The sequence below is a fragment of the Mastomys coucha genome, unplaced genomic scaffold (assembly GCF_008632895.1).
Source record: "Mastomys coucha isolate ucsf_1 unplaced genomic scaffold, UCSF_Mcou_1 pScaffold9, whole genome shotgun sequence".
In the NCBI taxonomy this organism is placed as follows: domain Eukaryota; kingdom Metazoa; phylum Chordata; class Mammalia; order Rodentia; family Muridae; genus Mastomys; species Mastomys coucha.
Window position 1 is genome coordinate 83,322,312 of NW_022196915.1, and position 21,839 is coordinate 83,344,150.

Here is a 21,839-nt window from a genome sequence, read left to right on the forward strand (position 1 = left end):
GAGCAAATACATACAAATGCAGATGTCCTCTTTCTTTACCATTGCTGAGAGCATTCTAAAGGCAAAACCGTGTTCCTTTAGTGCTCCTGGTAGACTGCTCTGAACAGACTCCTATCAACCTTTTCACAGGTCTCATGAATAAGACTGACAAGTTGGTGACTTTAGAAGGTGACTTTTGTCTTGATAACTTCACAAATTTATAGTAAAAGATTAGCTAGAAGAAGTTGGTTAAAAGGGACACAAACTTGGAGACATTTCAATATATTGACATAATGCAAAGGTTTTTATTTTTAAAATAATTTCAATTTTATGAATTCTTAAAAATACATATTTTATTCTAACTTGAAATATTATTAGGGGTTGTTTGTTCAGTATGTGATTTTGTTTTGTGTTTGGGATATGATTTCTTTAGTTTCTTGATATTATCACTTAATGAAGATTACAATGCAAATTTTAATGTTTTCTTAACGCTCTCCAGAAATTCTAGTATGGAAATATAACTGCGTGTAACATACCCAGAACTATTTAATAAAAAAGATATCTTTCAAGAACTACTACCTCCTGAACTGCAGGCCTCTGATGAATGTTTTTCTAATTACTGGCTAAATGCTAAGTAGAACAGAAACCTAAGTTACCAGTTGTTTCTTCTCTCCTTGACACCAGAGCCCCTACACACAAGGCAAATTGCAGTCAGAATGAGATGATGATACAATGATCTCCTTCTGAGCGTTGCATTATGGCTCAGGCTGTGTATAAGCGGTCCCTTGGCACTTGTGCTTACAGCAATTTGAATTTCTCTGGTAACTCAGTATGATTTATGACATATTTCAGATCTTCCCAACATGGTAAAACACTTATTTTTCATGAGTTTTGTGAAGAACATAAAGGTAAGTAAGGAGAGGGTTTGAAGTGAGCAAAAATTTGTGGTGGGTGATATCTCTGGCTTTTCAAATTGAATTGATTGCAAACCTATGTGTCACAGTTCTCTTCAAGGCCCACCTGTATACTGATTAGGGAAACCAACCGTGTGAATGAGCCATAAACTAATGAAACCATTGTTCCCTTGGAGAACACCTGTTCGAAGAACAAGTGTAAAGGTTCTAGCATTAGCAGCAGAATATATGCTCTGCAGAGATCTATATAAAACCCCACTGTTTATCTGTCCTGAAAGTCCTGCTCTGGCAAACAGGTGGTTTCTGATACCTGCAGTATTTCATTTGCTCGTGCACAGCTGTGTTAGAAAAATCTTTGATTTTATGAACCACATGCCAGACTTAGCAATATCTTCATAATGGATAGGAAAAGCAAATTGTATTGCCTCGTTTAGTCTTCCTATACCAACAATGTAAATTTTCAGATTTAATATTACATGTTTTCTTCAGAGTCAAACTCTCTAATACAAGCAGCTGTTTCTTCAGAATTATGGGCAACAGCACAAATTCATCCCTAAATTCACGTGCAAAGTAAAATATTGCTGATGAAGGCTCCTTTCGTCTCCTTTTTATTATTATTCATAAAATTCCCCAGGTATGCATGGTGCTTTATAGAGCATATAAAAAGACAAGGTCCCTGCCACAAAGGGTTTATAGTGTCGTACAAGGAGCACACCGTGCAAAACAGCTTAGATACAGAGAATGTGTATTATCTGCTAGAAAATCATAAGCAAATGGATAAAACACATATATTAAACAGGGATACGGTCACGAAAGACTCTTTTTTCATTTTAAAGTTGTGGAGTAATTTACAGAGCAGGAATATAAAAGCAGAATGATAAATACTAAACTTAATGTGGCGCAGACTCATTGGGTTTTCACTTTGTCTGCAGTGTTGCCAATTGTGCTCAGGGATGTCTCTATATTCCCCTGAAAGGCTGCAGTCATTCCCCACTCCTACAAAGTGCTATGGAGGTAGGTTGAATGACTTAAATATATTTTTCACAAATGGCATATTGCATTCTAGATCACTGAATTGTATGAATGGGTAAAATAATTCCAAACACTACAATTAACCTAATAGTAAAATATGACTAAAGTTTATGCTTTTCTTTTTTCGGGTTCCCAAAATAACTTTCGGCAAAATCTTCAGTGTCAGATCTGATAGTTTCAGTATTCCTAAAGTGGCATCATTCTTCTCCCTTTTAATATACTGGAATCAACACTAAAATGAGAGTCCAACAGGAAAATCCTTTTGGAATTATTCTACCAAAAAGAAATCAACATAAGGTTATGAAGAAATAACTTCCTCAGAGTTTCAATTTATTTATCTGTAAAATGGAATTGTTAACAGTACCAATAGTTTATGCTTCAAATTAAATGAAAATAGTAAGCAGATATGGACATGTGCTCTCAGGAAAATGAGAATTAAAACATTACACATAAAACCCTGTAATGCTGACACTGAACAAAAATGTAGCTTGGAGTGGAAAAAAATAGATGATTTAGGAAGATAATAGAGGAATTTTTAGACAAGATAGTATGTCGGGGATAGTGCCTAAAAGACATCCTTTCTAACTGAGGACTTTCTCCATAAGCAATCACTCAGGAGGGTTTCATGAACAGGCCCACATTTATTAGACATCCACCATCAATTTGGTCAGGATTGGCCTCCACCCAGTAGGCAATAGTCCCAGTGGGGAGAACAATCTCGGGACAGACAGACTCACAGAAGAGGCTATAAATGGTGAGGGGTCTTGCAAACGGGATGGGTGGTACAAAATAGGAGGCATCCAAGGTTGTCTTTAATAGCTAAGGTAAATGTAGCGTCCGTGAAAGACTTTTAATCAGACGCTTAGAAATGAGTAGGACCTTTGTCAGTCAAGAATAGAGAAGGACCAGAGTTTTGCTGTAAGCTTGTGTCTTCTAGAACCATCAGAAGCCAAACCAGCCATGTCTTACTGAGAGCATGGCCCAAACATGGCTGTAAAAGAATGATGCCATTGAACATGCCAAACTGGATGGGGAGAAGCCAGAAGGCCTTCAACATACACAAAGAACCATAGACTCCTGAGGAGAGCTTGAAATGAGAGAGGTGGCTTTCTCAGAGACCACAAATTGCTTGTTCAGTGCCAAATGGTCAGTCCTGAAAACACACACACGTAGTATTATAAAGACTGAGATCATATTTGCTAATATATGCATGTAAATATATGTACACAAGCACAATAACAGTGAAAAAACAAGGGTATATGTGTAAAGAAGTCAGGGAAGGGTGTTGGGAGAGGAGGGAGGGAAGGAAAGAAAATATGTTTAAATTAATTATAATCTTTTCCTCTTTATGTGTGTATATATACATGCACACATACATACACACACACACACACACACACACACACACACACACACACACATGAGAGATCTCCATGCCACAGTTTTCAAGAAGGCACAGTGAGGACAGGATATTGATTGCCAAAGAGATTTTTGGTGAATGGGAGGGCTGTAGAGAAAATTAGCCCAAGACAGTACAAGCAATGGAAGGGACGTATCTACACATGGCATTTCATGTCACCTAAAATAAGTCAAACATCAGTATAAGACCAGTTACATTTTGTCAGTGGCTGAACTTATGAACTAACTTATGACTGAAAATCCTCAGGGTACCTGATACAAGATCTGAAGCTTACATAGCAAAAGATCATGAAGACTGAGCAAGAGTTACTACAGCAGTGGATATGGGGGAGCTGATAGCTTAAGTGACCACAATGCTGGAGGCTCTGTGGGAAGAAGGCTTGAATCTGAGGAACAATATGAAGGATGGCTGAACAGTTGTGTCACATATAAACATAGAAAATTCCATGTCTGAGTTATTTCAGCCTGCCTAGACAGAGCACCAAATTAACCAACCTGAACCAAACAAGAAATATTGGAAGGCATACTGAGCTCAGAAAAGACAAGCCAAAGTTATAGTCTATCATAGAACATGATATTGTATTTTTATAATTTATTTTTCCTAGAAACTTATAGAAGATTTTGTGAGATTTTTTAATATAGTGGAGATCCTTTATTATGATGATTCCATAATAAATAAACTGCAAAAATTTATGAAGGCGGTAAAGTATAAAAATTTCATTGATATTCTCAATCTAGAACTCATTAATAGTTTTCCTGTGACCAATAATTTTAATTCAATAAATACAATTATGCTAGAAGACCTACAAAAGGATGGATGTGGGCTTGGGGAAACTGAGATAGGTCAAAGAAGGCAAGCAGAGGGGGAAACAGCAAAATTTCATTTTTTCAAGGCACAATTGGGAAAGTAGATGCCATGGCTAGTTATTAAATAGGAAATATTCTGAAGTTATACTTTAATCAAAAGATCTACTTGTTTCTGAGATTACACAACAAAAATTATAAAGTAAATGCAAAAATCACGTAGAAATCGTAGAAATCCTTTGGTGATAGTTTTATTCATGGTAAAATTAAGGAAGATATAAAATGAGAATTATGACACAGGTTCTTTCTTACTTGGTATGTGTACTTCTATATAAGGTAATATTCAATTTTAAGTATGAATAAATTACTACTTTCACTTAAACGCTTCAAATTCTTTTTCAGTTCATAAAGATAAAAATAGTTTATACCGTTTTGCACGTTATTTTATCTATCAATAGTAATTAACACAGTCTTAATCTGGGTAATGTTAATGACCACTGTTCTCTGGTAAATCCCAGTTAAACCAAGCTTATTAAGGGCTAATTAAAGGAGGTATTATGTGCACTGAATAAAGTAATGTGTACTGCTAGATTCGAAGTGTGCATATTGTGTGATAACCTGAAATGTGACAAAACTGTTCAGTTAGAGGTTTATTGGCTGATTATTGATCCCTTAAAATATGTGCAAATTAAATGCTTGACAGCTTGCCCCTCTCCTCTTTTCCCTCTTCCTCATTTTCCTCCTTCTACTTTTTTCTACTCCTCCTTTTTTCTACTTTAGTCTCTCAAAGATTCCAATAAGCGGACAGCAGGGAAGTATTATAGTGCACTAAAAACTTTTAGAGAACCTAAGGATGAGAGCAAAGGAAGTTGGTGAACACCTTTGCCAAGTGAGGGGAAGATGTGGAGACTAATATCCCTGCACAGAGGGCTTGAGCCTATAATAAGATAAAGAGGACATTCAGATTGCAGCCAGATTATGTAGAAAGAATGAATGAATAAAGCACTGGATTCCGATTAGTGCAAAGGTCATAGTGTGACGGAGAATGAGAGAGAGAGAGACATAAAACTAAGGATGCCTTCATATGATCTCCTAATCAAAGTTTATTGTTCAAATTTACATGAAAACAGTTCAATTTTAATATGAAATGATGCTTTTTTGGCAAATTTATTTCTTGGTTTATCTTGACAAATTAGATAATATTGACTATCTGATACATCTTTATCTTTTATTTCTTTTGGTGTATTGATTTTTTTATTTGTTGTTTCAGTCATATAACATTAGTGACTTATATAGGCTGAATCAGAGTTGCTTGTTAATGAATAAATATAAACCTGCCTGCAATGCAGGAGGTTACAGCACAGGAATTTCAAACCACAGCCATTCCAGATTCCTGGGGGAATATCTAGATGTTATGCAATTGTGCTACCATCTTCATCACAGGAATAAAAAGCTTACAAATAAATTATTTGTTCTGGCTAGTCATACTTTAAAAATCACATTATTGTGCCTAATCATGCTTGAGAACAAGCACACATAAAAATTCAAAATATCAAGAAGAATGAAATGAAGTTTTTAACTACTTTGAGCTGTAGTTTCCAAGAAACACATGGTGACAAAATTAATATTATTAGAGAGTAGAAACCTAAACAGTGCGTGTTTATCTGTTCGGTGTGCAAATTAATCTCTTATCACCCAGAGTAAGCAGACGCATCATCAATCATGAGGCCATACAGCCAAAAGCAATCAATAAAAAAAGCACAGGAATTGACAAACAACTTGTCAATAAAATATTTTTTTTTCTGAAATACTAAGCTGGAGCCTTTTAGAAGAATTGCTGTGGCCAGTGTTTGGTTGTGTTTTAGTCGGTGTGCTTGTTAATAGAGAACTAATGTTATATCCATTTATTTCAGCTGTCTGGGGAAGGTTTTCACACTTGAACAAAAGTAGTTCTGCTATCAACATATCAAAAACACAAACTTTTTGCTAGCTACACTAAATAATTTCTAAAGCCCTAGAGAAAAAACTGTTACTTCAGAAAAATGCAATATATCATTTGCTAATCAATAATATTCTGACCATTTTTTCATGTTTAGCAGAAGTAAATTGCTCTGTATTTGGAAGTAATCATTTTGATAATTTATGTCTTAAATATGATGTCTGTGGAGAGAATTCAGCATCAGTATATATTAAGCCAATTATGGGACACATCTTTTTTAGTTCATAGACGATCTCAGAAAGTGCTGAATTATGCTTTGGGTAAGCTTTTTGGGACATTGCCAAAACTGTTATAAACATTTCTGAGCTCACTTTTCCAGGGAACTCTTTTAAAAATCAATTAGAAGTGAAAGCCTTTCAATGTAACTGTTTGAAAATGTCAAGCTGGGATTGCTTTGTTTTTATGTTGTGCATCAATAGCAGTATTTCAAAAGCTGAATACTAAATTGATCATATCCTATACTTAAACTATTAAAGAGAATACAATGTGCAAGGTTGCTGAAGCTAACTTCATATTGAGATTGGCTCTTTGTTTTAAGAAAATATGGTCAGTTAGGTAAAAACGAAAATCCAGAGGGCAAAGGAGAAAGCAGACAGGAAGGGTTGCTCAGGTTTGATTTTCATAGCATACTTGAGTAAACTTGCTGATTTGGGGTAAAAATTAAAAATGACATTGTGTTTCATGTCAGCTTGTTAAAGTAATAAATGATTTGTATAAGATCCCTGAATCAGGTTATTTCAATAATATTGTATAGACCATGGCATAGGATTGGTTATGAGTCTAAGTTTACAAAGGAGCGATGTATTCAAGAAGGGAATATCATCAAGGACACAGTGCATTCCTTATAATGTCGTATACATGTATGTTAATATCTTCGATGCGTTTGTATTGGTACATGGGCAGATACAGTGCTAACGTATTTTTCTTTAAAGGGAGGTCTCATCAAACTTTGGAAATGTGTATCAAGGTTTTGCTTATCAAAAGTAACCTAATACTGTGTTTTATGGGGTCAAAAAAACTTAGCACTTTTATAAGACACAAGATTAAAAATTTGTAAATCTCCAAAAACTGTGTTCTCTTACTCAACAAATGAACCACGAATTTATCGTGGAGAGCAAAGGATTAAAATTCCTCTTGTATGTGCAGCAAACACAGTGATATTAATTGGTTTGTCCTTTCAAGTTGTGTTTATCTCTTCATTTCCATCACTGTTCCAAAGGTCACTCTGTTCCATTTATAAATCCAATATGACAGAGATTAGGAAGGCAAAAAGCAACAACTAAATGAGTGCATCATCATGCAACCACACAGCTCACAATTCATTTATCCAATTAATAAAAAATACCATCAAATGCTCCGTGGTGAGGTTCTTCAAAGCAGCAAAATGGTTCGTGTCAGGACAGCTTAATCATCTACATTTATACAGACAATGTAGGAAACACACTGAAAGAGGGAGAAATCCACCCCTACTGAAATACTGCCAAATTTGTGTCCCTTGAGGATTTCATTTTCTCTAAAACAATATAATTAAAGAAACTAAATTTCAAAAGAAAGGGGTCTGTAAATAAAATTTGTACTTGTAATAATTTGATAAAAGACATTTAGGAGCTTGATGTAGTGATAAAATAGTGTGTGTATGTCTCTGTGTGTGTGTGTTGATGTATGTGGGCATATATATGCATGCACATGTATGCATGGTGTTTGTATGTGTCCATTTAGCAATTTGATGAGTAACGATATACCAACATGCAGAAGCAGAGATAGGAAATCTTCCAACTAAGTGCTCTGCTTTACATGTGTACTTAAAAGTATTCTAGGGCTTGGCTTGCCCCTTGCTGTATGGGTGGATTACACATTGACAGAAGAAAGAAAGAAGAAAAAGAGAAAATAGTCAAGTGTGTGCTTTACCTCTAGGAACCCTAGGTTGTTGAAGGTTAGATTGTCATAGAACATTGTTTATCAGTGAACCGAGCACTTTGATCAGATTAGGATTTCTAATCTTTTTATTTTCACAGATGTGAAACATTGAACCTGTGTCATTTAGTAAAACATGGACTTTTAGATGCCTCTCAAAAATGCACACAAGATAGTAAAACTAAAGAATAAATGACAAAAATAGAAGAAAAACTCTAGCTAAATCATCTAGTAAAAAATGTAACATAATTTTAGAATTTATAATTGGGATGAGGTGAAGAGAAATTGGGCCATTTCCACAAAACAGACAGAATCTAGTACTCTAGGCTGCTAGAGACTCCTTCTAAAGGAAAAACAATAAGTGACATTAAGGACAAACAAATTAGTTTTAAAAGTCCTATTTTTCCCCACAGGCTTGTCTCTGAAATGTTGTGTGCTCAGAGAACCCTTGAGGTAGTAGCAAAAGCAAGAATGCTCCCAAGGCCAGAGTTTTAAACAATATGAATTACTTAAATAGTATAATGTCTGGGAATAAATTACTAATCTCCACATTATAATAAATAACCTCACATTACCCTCATATTTACTTACATATATGTGTGTGTGTGTATGTATGTGTGTATATATATATATATATATACACACACATATATATATATATATTTAACTAAATAAGAGGTTGGTTGATTTTTTTATATAATCTGTGTTTTTAAGTTAAATATATCTTCTAGAAAAGATATTATAAAATAATTAACTAGTTCCTGAAAATCACATACCAATATTTTTCCTTTGAAAAGCTAAAAAAACATCTTAGAGACTGCTTTATCCATAGATACAAGCCCTTTAGTCATACAGATAATTTAAAGTGCATTACATTATTATTAATTTCTACCTAAAAAAAATTAAAAACTTTTTTGAGAAATCCTAAAATGTTGCATTTTTAATGTAAGAATCAAGAGAAATATTATTAAAACATGATATGAAGTTATAAACAGAACTGATGAAATTTCAGTACATATAAAGAATTCTAACTTTAGTTTGTACATGTCATTATGCATAGATATAAAATGTATGATATATGTGACAATGTCTTCACTCAAATACATTTGTCCCCTCCTTTGTCCCTATGCACATGATAGGAACCAGTCTACAAATGACCCCAAGGAAGTGACTATTCTTTTTGGCTGAATGATTTATCAACAGCTTGAGGTGACAAGGATGGAGACTCAATTCTGCGTCTCCACATATCTGATGTAGGCCACATTCTTCAGTCTGCAGAACTAGAAAGGAAGAAAGTCCCTGTCGCATTTGCCCTTTCATAGAGATGGAAATATTATTAGAAAGGACATAAACAGACTAATTAAATCACAGCAGTGTGGCTGGGACGACAGCTGGTACTGCGTGTGCCTGAGAAGATCCATATCTGAGAACAGGAGGTACTTCACTTCCAATCCATTCGCTATTAGGTGCTTTCAAGCTTGCTCTGCAGACATTAAATAATAACATATCATTTCCAAGACTAAAACGATGTAAAGAAATTAAAAAGGGACTGTCTAACCAAGAAATCTTTTGTGCAATGCAGAAAAAAAATCATTTACCACTCAGGTCTGCTTTTGAGATAAAGATGTAATAATGCCATTACCTTCCATCAGCAGGATCCTTGAAAATCAACACTCTTTGCTTATCATGCTGTGAAATACAAATAGAGCTAAAGGCATGGTCTGTAAGGCACTGCTGCAGCGATATTAACTAACAGATCTGCCCTTTGTGAAGGAAACCGTATCCGTTTCATTAGTGCGGCCTCTAATTCAAAACTGTTGAAAATGAACTGCACATACTGTTTTAATAACAACACTCCTAATCATTATCAAACTGGTAATTCTCTCAGCACTGAATTATAAGGGTCTCTGTTTCCATTATGACCTGCTGTTAAAGAAAACCATATTTAAATCCTCCATTCTTTCTTATTTTCCAAATTATCCAGGTCTGTGGGGAGGGGAGGGGCTGTACCATCAAGAGCATGTAAAACTATGTCTCCCACATTATTTCATCTTCGGTAAACTGACAGTTTGAGACATTGATGTCAAGTACTGTGTTATTTACAAATCCTTTGGTTATACTACTTTGCATTCAGTTTGAAAATTCACAGTTTGCTCAAATGACTTTGTACAATTTTGGAATGCTTGAACACTTCAGAAAACAATCACAGCAATAAAAATGTGAAATGCTAAGTCTGGTGGCAGGTGCAAAAATGCTAAACTGTGTGCACATAAACGAAGTGCTAAGCAAGTCCTAGAGTTGTCTCAGATAACATATTTACTACTAGAATTTTAGAAGCTACTTGAAAATAGGTATTATTGGGCATTATATTTTTAGAAAGCAAAAACTAGAAGGTTTGTTTTAAATGCATGTTGTAAATCATAGTAAGTTAAATGTAAAAAAAGTAAATAGTAGAACATATTTCTTTTTTTTAAGATTTATTTATTTTTATAAATAAGTACACTGTAGCTGTCTTTAGACACACCAGAAGAGGGCGTCAGATCTCATTACAGATGGTTGTGAGCCACCATGTGGCTGCTGGGACTTGAACTCAGGAACTTTGGAAGAGCAGTCAGTGCTCTTACCTGCTGAGCCATCTCGCCAGCCCAGTAGAACATATTTCTGAGTAAAACAAGAACTGCCTGATCATAAAAAAATTGATTGTAGCCTGGCATAACTTTATACAAAGATACTTGATTTGGTCATGCTTTTATTTTAAGTGTCTTTGGACAACACAACATGAGCATATATTATGTGGAGAATAGTTCTTTCCAGGAACGATATGTGTTAGGATTGTATAATGTGGTGTAATGTGAGGGAGTCTGTCATATAGCTCATGTATCTGAATATATTCTAAATTATTTGTTTCACACTTTTGCAAGTAATATACAGTTAAACATCATTTAAGTGGTTTTTTTTTGCTTCAAATGTTAGGTTTCCTTTAACACCCCATCATTATTTACAAACATTATTGATATTGAAACAAAAGTATTTTGTATTTTCTACTATTTTCAAATTGTCTATATACATTGTAAGTGTCTTTTAGAAATAAAAAAAAAAACATACTGCATAAAATTTAAGATTTGGCTTATAAACACCAAAAAAGTATATTTACCAGCTCATATAAGAAAGTAGTACAAATGATTGATTATAGTCTAATAATTTTATTAACATACAAGAAGAGATAGGAATATATTTTAAGCATTAGGAAAGAAACAGTGTCTTAATGCCGAAGGAAACTTTCCGTTCAGTCACCTATTGTGAACACGGATACTTCTATTATTTAACAAAAAAAAAAAAATAACAACAAATATTTAAAACAAGACTGAGAGATAATGAAATTATCTCTCCTTCCCAAGTGGTCAGCGCAGCATAAGCAATGCAGTGTGCGGATTGGTTCATGGTGCCTGGGACACATTTAACTAAGCTAATTTTAGAGCATATGTTTAAATAACCACATCCCCCCCCCCCATGGCAAAACTATAAAAATTTTTATCCAGCCTTAACCACGCATTAAGAAAATAGATGCACAGCACCATAGAAAAATATCCGCCCTCATATTCTCACAGTCAATGTAAATATTGTCAACTCTGGTCCATCATGGATAATGGTTACATAACATAACAATGGATACACAGCACCCTATTTATCAGTTCTTTGTTGAGACATATAAACTGCTCTTGGGTTCTCATTCAATTTGAAAACCACTACAAACAATGCCTTTTTACATTTTATCTTCTATTGAGCCCTGAAAGCCAAGAAAATGTAAAGAAGCAGAATGAACCTTCTTATTACAAAGATATCCAGCACTAAAAAAACCCTTATTTAAGCAGCTATATTCATTATTGGCTCAATTACAAGTAGAAGCTAAATTTTCTACAGTGTTCCATGTATATTTGTGAAAATATCTGCCTAAAGGCTTTTCTCTGGTCATACCATATAAGAGGTATTAATGTCACATCAAGTTTGTTTTTCTAATTTCAATTTGAATGAGCTGTTTATTATACTCCTTACATTATCTTTTAAAAGATATTTAGTAAAGAGAAATGCTAGAGATATTAAATATTTATAAGTGCATCAGAATTCATGAAAAAGTAACCTAATCCCTTTCTTTGTTTTTAATGATGGGGTGAGTAACTTTGTATTAGATGTCAGGATATGAAGACATCCTTTGCATAGGGAATGATCTTAACCATATGGCCTATTCACAATCAATTGAATTACAAGTCATGGCGGTTACTACACTTTTAAGAGAAGCTTGTGTTGCTTTCTATTACTACACTAATGTGACATTTATCAAAGGCTTATAGTTGGTCAACATTTCTTGAACATGTTTGAGACCATGTATGACCAACAATGACTGAATTAAAAGTTTTACATATAAATTGATAATCATCAGTTCTAAAGTAGTCTACATTCTGAGTATCATAACTATTTTAAACTTTTAGGGTAGGTTTTTTTCCCCATCTTATTTTCTAGACCCTGATTAGTACAATCATTTAATCCTTCTCGTCAGAGAAGAAGAAACCTTTTTCAATTATCATTAGGAAAACATGTTAAAGTTTAAAGTAAAAAATCCAACATCGAATCTGTTAAACAATAGCGAATTTCTTATGAACCAGTGATACTGTCATTGAACTGGAGACATTTTTAGAGCAAGCTTGCACTGGCTTTTTCACCCTCCGATTTGGAATCTGCTCACAGTACTGCCAGCTTAACCAAAAAGGATTAACTCTCATATCCAACTGAGAACACAGATAATTCTCAGTAATTGGTAAAAAATGAAGATGAATGGGGCTGAGAGATAAGGAGCAATTAGCTCATCAGCAGTTACAGCTGTGCACTCAATCCGGATCCATCTCTTGAGTCTCGGCCCCTTTTAAAGAACCTAAGCAGACTAAGCACAGGACACCCCTCCCCAAAATACTGCTCTACCTGCCCATCATTTCTCTAGTCTTCCATTCTCTTTCTTACTATGAGGAGACACCTGTCATAGCATGGTATGTAAATTACTACCTCTCTTAGGACCTATGTCTAAAGCCAATCTTCTTTTTAAACTTTTTTTTTTATAACAGAAACCAAATGACTACTGTAGACACTCTTAAATTCCCTGTCAATCGTTTCATTATAGCAGCATCATCTGTTTGAAAATATAAGCAATTCCCTCATCTAATTATAGGAAGGATTTGAGGTTCATTAACATTGCCAAGGCAGGATCCAGTGTGCAACTGCAGAGCTCTGTATGGCGGCCTGGCTCTCGGTTTCTTTTTATTTGCTGTCTCGGGCTCTCCAAGATTTTTTTTTTTTAAATCATAAAGTCATTCTTTTCCCTCAAAATAAACATGTGTCCTAGAAGGTAGGAAATAACTTGAGTGCAAATCGTTCTATATCAGCAAGATAATTGTTTAAGGTTATTTTTCTTGTTTCAAGGTAAGGGAATGGTCAAGCAGGGAATATATTTTGTCTCCCTCTGTGCTTGGCCTTTTTTTCCTGTTAATAAATGTGTTTTGTTGGTTACAGGACAGGAAAAGTAAACACAGGAGAAAGAATGAGGAATGCATTCTCAACTCAATTCATGCCCTTACTTTTGCTTGAAGTCCTGCATCCTGTTAACTATGTCAAGTTGGAGAAGAATTTTAAAAGAACCAAGTACTTCAGACTAATGACATTTGTTCAGCTTTGCCATTTACTCAACTAGCACAGGCCTGCCCATAGGCTCCAGAGTTCAGCGAGACAAAGTATTGAAGTCGTGAGATGACTTCACTTCCTTGAAGTAATAACAGCAGCTAGGGGGTTATGACTATAGTTTAAACAATGAGATTTTCTTGGGACATCTGTTTTGAGATCACATTTTGAATAGATATGAACTCATTTCCTATGAAGCCAGAAATCTACTATTGTTGATAGTTGTTTACCAGTTCTATGAGTCAGATATTAGCCACTGGCAAAAGTCCCTCTTGAATCCTCTGTGATTTTTCTAAACTGTGTACATAGTGTTTTCCTTAAATAAAATGTTGAGAGAATGAATTCTTTTCTTGACTCTTGGTAAATTATAGTTCATAATACTTTGTGCTTCAGAATAACATTTAATGTATGTATTTTTAAAAGTGAATTTTCTGGCTCTTTTCAGTAAAGGGAGTAAGACACTCAGTTTAGCAAGTATTTATATAGAAATAACATAGATGCTCTGTGAGATGCTTTATGTCAATATTTAGATAGCATTTCAAAACCAGAAGTAAAATTAAGGGTCCTTTATTTAGATTAAACAAATTGTGATTAATTTGCAATCCTCAAAGATGAGCATAATGCCAAAAGAAAATATAAACAGATAAAAAGAAAAGTTATGGGTGCTGTCAAATTGGCCTTGAGTTCAATGGTTTTAAATTTTCCTTTTCTAATATCCCAGTTCCAATCTGCAAGCAGCATGTTTAGGCTGGTTATGCAGATTGGTTGTTAAAAGAAGAAAAAAAAAGAGTAATTTATCTGGCCTATATTCTGTGGAGAATGTCGCCACTAAAAAGAATCCAAGACATTTTTCCTTCTTATCTGGAACGTAGCTCATATCAGCAAACCTGTCACAAGATAGTACTTGATATAAACAAGCGATTGCTAAGACATCTCAGTAATCAATATCAGGATGGCTACAGTATGGAAACCCCAACCAGTGCATATCATTTGTCTCAGTATCTATTTCTATGGCCAAATGAAGCATTAATTCAAATCATAAATCTATGGTGATTTAAATCTGGGAATGAGCACCTGCCTGCTTTAATGATTTATTTTGTACATTTCAGTAAGCAGGGGATTTGTCCATGTGAACTGACAGGTCACCTTCAGATGCCAGGAGCCGACTGTTTATCACCATGCAGACTAGCGCCTCATCTGAGCAAGTAAATATTAAACTAAAAGAATCCAATTGATTGTGGATGAGAGAGAAGGGTGATGTGACCATATATTTTACTCAGCAAGTTGATGCCTCCCTGGGATCTATCCTGAGTTCCTCTCCTCTTCCTACGCTCATCATCCTCTTGGAAAGAAATAGGCCCAAGGCTATCATCTAAAATTGGAATGCAAAATAATTGTTTGTCAGCATCAAAGATTTCTAAAATACGTTGGTTTTTCTTTGCTTTTTGTTTTTTGTTTTTTTTTTGGCTAATGTTTAGCCATTATGAATCAGTGAAAACCATCTTTCACAAGATTTTGTAGTTGCCTCACAAAGACAAACTAAGGAAGAACAAAATTTATTTTCCTGCGCTATAGGGACTTATTTACAATTAACTAATTGAAAACATACACCTATAGAGGAAACCCTAAAATGTGAAAAAAAAAGTCACAGAAAACATGAGTTGACCCTAGGAATGTCACTGGGTGTGGGCATGACTAAGTAGTAGCAATACATCAAGTCTAAGCTGTACCTCTGTGAAGGATGTCACTCCTGCAGAGTGCTTGCTAGCAGACGTAATCACAAAAACAGATAGTTTGAATTCTGGAACACAGACTTAAGAGTCTTGGGATTCTTTCTAGAATTCAAATTTGACAGTTCCTCTTCCTAGATACCTTGCAATGCTGTAAGACAAGTTTTCCCACTAGCATGTAGGCAGCCCTTGTGGACTGGTTGTGCATTAGATGATTTTTATAATTTTACAATGAACTCAACTCAAAAGTTTAAAAAAGTACAATTTAAACTGCTTCCAAGTTTTCTCACAGCTCTGTGGATTCAGAAGTAACACATAACCAAGAAAAAAGGAATTGCAAAGAAGGAAGCTATTGTTGATGGCAATAAAAATAAGAAGAAAGAAAGTTCTAGGAGGGCAATGTTAAAGAAATTTAATAGTAAAGTAGTATCAACCTTGAAATAATGTGAGAAACAGACACCAAGCAGTGGATATACAGATTTTAATTATCACTGTGTCATTTTCCAATTGTCTTCTAGTGTTAAGATCAGAACATCTACATAACTTTTCAAAGACATAATCAAATTGTTATTGACCACTTAAAAGAGGCAGGAACTGGCTTCAGAGATGCCTGGAGCCACAGAAACTGCTCAGTTCAGCAACTGCTTTGATCTATGCAAACTTTGCTCTGACCTTCACTGGGTTCCTTCACTCTTCGCAGCCACCCTCCTCCCACCTAAAACTCACTGTCTATGATTTCTAAATAAATATCCAAGAGTGGAGGTTTTGATGAAAGACAATAAGGGTTGTAAATACTTAGACAATTACAGCATGTAATCAGCTAATGTGGTCCACAATATAAATGATGTATGTCCCTTGAAGGGGGGTGTGTACAATCCCCGGATGAAAAAAATGTCTCTAAGTATCACAGTCTTCTAAGAAGTGAACACTCCTCTTGGTTCAAAAGGATGTAAGATAATTCATGCTATGCTATAACAGCTAAGCTATCAACTAATAGAAAAAGTTAATTTCCCAATGAAAATATAATGAGATATTTGAGTTGTGTGTATTATAAGACACGATAATAGGCTAAGTACCTAAATAATTAAAGGGAGCTTTAATTTGGACACTAGGTAAATGTTAATACATACTAAAATTATGAAACATACATTAATGCTTAACTGTGAGTCATTTACTTTTTAACTTCTGCCTTTGGTTTCTTAAACACTAACTGCTGTTCAGTGGCTCCGGAAAAATAAGACATCATTTCTTTTGAATATGTCCCTTTAAAAGGTGTTACCTTGTTCCTCTTAATCCCGCCTTCATGCATCTACCATGAGGAATGACTTGCATTGTGAGTCTACTTTGAAAATAATCAAAGTATCATTTAAAAATGACTATAATTGATGAGTAGACTATTTTTTCTTATGGGATAAGACATGAACACAGTCCCCCTACTACAGCAAATGATACAAACAAAAGTTTTCCTCATTTGGGGAATGACAGAGGTCTGAATATTAGTCCAGTGAATTAGTCTCACCCTGGGAAAACCACCCTTTATGACCTTGGTATCTCTCTGTCAGCTAAACATTGATCACTTATCTTTATAAGTGTTGAAAGGTGGTCTATTTCAGCAATCAAACAAAAGATAATTTTATCTAAAGCACTTCTACATTTAACAGTTCTAAAAGAGAACTGTTAAAATTATTTCATTTTACTTCAGTATTGAGTTGAGTTACAGTCCAGAACAACAGGTATCAACTATGAGCTAAGCAATTCTCTGCTTCCTCAGCCATCTCTCGAGGATCCCGAGTAGTGCAAGCAATGGAGTATCCCTGAGGTAGTTTGTTGTGGCACCATCTCTGTCCTAGGAATAGCCACCACCAGCTACTCTCAATTCAACATCCAGACATTTTCAGTTGCCCGTATGAGGTTCCTCTGAGAAATCCTATTCTTCCCATTTGCATGTCAAAAGTGTCCCTTTACATTCACGGAAGAAATTTTTCTTGTGTGTGCTGTATACATTTTTCAAATCACTTACTACCCTAGTGGTCTTTTCCAATATGTGCTTATGAGCAACTGCAATGAAATAATAATTATTAAAATTCATGACATTGTATCATATGCCTGTAACTACAGCTCAATGGGTGGAAAGCAGAGAGCTATTGATTAACATAAAAAGTGATGTTAAAATGCTGCATGGAAAAGAGAAATTTATTGAATTGTGGTAAACACTTGTGGTGCCTAAAGCTGTGATGGACAGGATAACATGCATGTTCTTTACAAAATGCAATTTTCTCTTGTAAAATTATATTTTTATCATCACCTCTATACTGTTAAGGAAAATATTAGAGTATAGGAACAGGATGGAATCTTTGCAACACCAAAACCCAGATTACAAATATTTCATTTGTACAAAAGTAATAAATTAATTAAATGACCCACATTTAAAGCTGCCTTTCACAAGCCAAGGGATTAGCCTGCAAAGGTAAAAATACTTCATTTGGTTTGTTGTGAGAGTAAACGGAAGGGAAGCCAGATGATCAGGAGAATATAAAATGTGCTTTTCAAATGGGAGATGTCTTGGTAATGGTTGTATATAGAAGGAATCATAAAAACGTAATCCACCTTGCTGGCAACATTGGAAGGTTTCAGCTTCTAGTCGTTCCTGCCACAGTTTATCTTTCTGTAGTCTTTGTTGTAAACAAACATGTAAACAACATGTCCTGAACTGAGATTTTTTTAAAATAATCATTTATAAGTTTTGTATAATTTTTGCAATGGTTGGGATCAATTGTATTATATGTCAGAAAAGTAAAACTTGTCACTCTTAGGACAGTGTTTTGAAATTGCATATTTTGTTACCACCTACTGCTTATAATCTTTTAAAATGGCAAAAAACTCTGCTATTTAGGAATGAAATTTCTTACTTCATAATAAATGACTTTTAAAATGACAAGTAAGGTTGGATAGACACATGTGCAAACATACACACATTTTCATAGTTATTTCAATCAGTATTTTATAGTTTTGATTCTTAAAACTTATTTGAATTAAGAAAAGCATCAATTATAGCCTAAATTATAGTTGTAAAATTGACCTTGTGTTTAAAATAACTTTGCCAGACCCATAGTATACATCCTAGAGAGTCAAAATGAAGCCTTAAAAATATATTTCTCTCCTGACTTTAAATACTCATTTCATCAGTGAGAAAAATAATTCTATGAAAACGTGAATGTGAATAGTCAGTGAACATTAAACTTACCAACACTTGAATTCATGTCCCCGTTTTCAGAATCTCCTCCATGTTGGTTGTTACTGGCATGATAGTTGCTCATAGCTTCTAGTTTTATTTTTTTCACCTTCATTGCTTCAGCAATAGCTGCATTGGTAGCAGCTGCAGCAGCTGCAGCAGCTGCAGTCAGACCTTAAAAAAATAAATTAAAAGCAAAGTAATTCAAATTCAGACTTTTGTGTGTAATAGTCCAAGTCTTTCCATAACACACATATAAATGTATATTAGCGTATCTGATTCCTTTATGTAATATTGATAATATATTTCTACTCTAAATCAGCCAATGCAGCATCAACACAAGGGTATAGTTGTTTGTCAATTTTTTGATTTGATTATTAGCAAGAAAGTAACACATATCGCATAGGAGAGGAAATGTGGACTGGATGAACTTTTCAATACAGTCTGAACATTCCACTTTCTGCTGAAAATCCTCTACACATGCCTAGGAGACAGAAAGTTGGAACTGCAGGTTAGTTACGAAGCTTTCATCTGGTACCCAACGTCTTCTTACTATAGCACACTCATTCTTTTCTAAATATGCCATCATTTCTCATACATGGTCTTAATGCTGCAAGACCATGCAGCATTAAGACCATGTATCATGTATTTTATTTTAACTGAACTCACATCCATGAATGCCCATTTTCCAGTGAAATCCTTTTCATATTCTGGAGTCTTAACTTCCATACCCTGGGCAGTGTTGATGCCTCCTTGCCCCCTCACTATAAGGACTATGTTTACATTTTCGTATTGGTACCCAATGCATTATACTGTGCATTGTACTGTGTGTGTCTGCATGTGCATTTGTTTTCCTTCTGAAGTATTGTGCTATGCAGTGTCAGTGGGTAAGTGGTTTACAGGTGCAGGGGTCAAGATGTAAAAAAAAAAATACAAAAGCAGTTCAGCAAATAATTTGCTACAATTTATTAAATATATAAGTACTGAATTCACTGACACGAGTGCATCCTGATCACTATAAGACAAGGTCTAAAACGCTAAATTTATGCTTAGATTAACTACTGTCTCTTCCTGTTTTATACAGTTTGGTCATTCATGAAACAGTGTATAATAATAGACATGATCCAAAAATAGAATTTGAGGCCAACACTTGGAATACCAGAATGAGAATGCCAGTGATCAGTAGTACAATCATAGAACTAGGAAGATGATAATGTTGAACAGAAAGTTTATTATCTTCTTCTTATGTCAACTTTTACCAAGTTGATTCATTCTAGCCTGGCATCCACTAGCTGTCAAAATTGATACACCAAGGGAAACATGAATAACATTGTAGAATGTTACCTATCTATGAAAGGACATCCTGAGCTTCCCTGCACACTTCTCACACTGCTTCTTTAGAACTTCTGACCACTGTGTTTAAGCCTTCTGAATTTATCTGAATGATATATTTCCAGTCCCAGTTGGTAGAAAGAATGAACATACCTCTTCCTTTCTTCTAATCCTACTCCTAGATATACAAAATGCCCATAGAATTACATGGACATCTTTCTTGGTGGAAGTCTTTACTATGGAAAAGGTGCCTAGAAGACTCTGCCTTCTCTTCAGATCAGTGTAAAGGGGTCTTGAACATTTTTACCCTAAGTCAGTAGGATCTGCAGCTCAGATCTTTGCTTGAAAAACTCATAACGACTCCTTAAAAGGCATTTTTCTAAATTCAAAGATCCATCTGGGTCTAGCATGAGCATTCACGGCCTTTCAAGTCTCAACCTGAACAGATCCTCTGATTGAATTTTCTCCTCCATTACTCATTTCCTTCAAAGATGTTTCAGAATATTCTCTTTCCTGTTCCTTTTATATCCTCTGTGTGTTTCCCAGAAAAATATTTTCCCTTAATTTTCGCCTTTTAACAAAGAGGAACATCTCATTTTTCCCTTTCTTCTATTTTCTGGTGATTACTTTCTCCAATTTATGTCTCTTCTCAGCTCTGTAGCTTGGCTTTATGTTAAGAAGAATCTAGTAATTGTATTCAAAAACGAAGACTTAAGGGGCCATTACATAATACTCAACAAATTCCAAATAACATAATCCATAATTTTTTGGGAAGTGATCTTGGAAAAATCAATGGATCATTTTGAGAATAGTTTCATCTTGTATAAAACCAAACAAAGCCCAAAGAAAAAACATGTTTAAGTAAGAAAACTATACAAAGAATAGCATATTCTACTCACTACAGTCAAAGTCTGTTGGACATCCTTGTTCCTCTGTAAGGAAGATCCAAGCGTTAGCTTTCAGTAGGAAATATGAGTTATGTACACCCATATTCTAGATTATTCATATATGACTAATCCTTTAATTATCATAACTACTTTTAATAATACTTCTATATTCTATTGTTGCAAACTTGTTTCATACCTTTTCTAAGCTTTATAATTCTAATACAACTCCAAAAAGTGTGTATGTGTCACATTCAACCAAATAGACACATGCACAGGCACACATGTTTGCTATAATTCGTCTGACATGAAATTTAACATTCTGATTTCTCCTAGGGTAGAAAACTATGGTGTATGAAACAATTATAGTTTTGGATCTACTAACCCTCCTTGTATTTGATTTCCTATATCTTAAATTCAATCATTTTTGTCCACATCCAACACTGCTGCAATTGCAAACTCTGTTTTATTCCATAAGTCCTGATATGCCTTCTTTTAAATAATCTTTTCCACAAAAGAGCACATCAGTTTGTTATCCAATGGCACACTTATGAATAGAACTATACAGACAGAGAAGGTTATATTTAGGAATATATATGTATATACATATATATATATATATACACATATATAGATATATATTCTAGATTATTTATATATGCCTAATCCTTTAATTGTCATAACTAATTTTAATAATTCTACTATATTTCATTGTTGCAAATTTTTTTCATACCTTTTCCAAGTTTCACGATTTTAATACAACTTATATATATATACATATATATATGCTTATATTTGTATAATATCTGTTTATTAAAAAAAGATGCTAAGAATTTAAACAGGAACAAGGAGGGCATATCAGATGATGTAAAGAAA

General features: G+C 34.5%; 1 protein-coding gene and 1 non-coding gene across 2 annotated transcripts in view; both read right to left on the minus strand.

Moving 5' to 3' along the window:
- Positions 1–21,839, minus strand: part of Dach1 (dachshund family transcription factor 1) — a 378,885-nt gene that overhangs the window by 160,390 nt on the left and 196,656 nt on the right. The window contains exon 4 of the mRNA XM_031361020.1: positions 18,760–18,921. Coding sequence (XP_031216880.1) covers positions 18,760–18,921 — 162 coding nt within the window. The remainder of the gene's footprint in view (positions 1–18,759; positions 18,922–21,839) is intronic.
- LOC116085564 lies at positions 16,921–17,085 on the minus strand. The gene has a single exon (XR_004116646.1). It is a non-coding gene; the product is annotated as a U1 spliceosomal RNA (small nuclear RNA).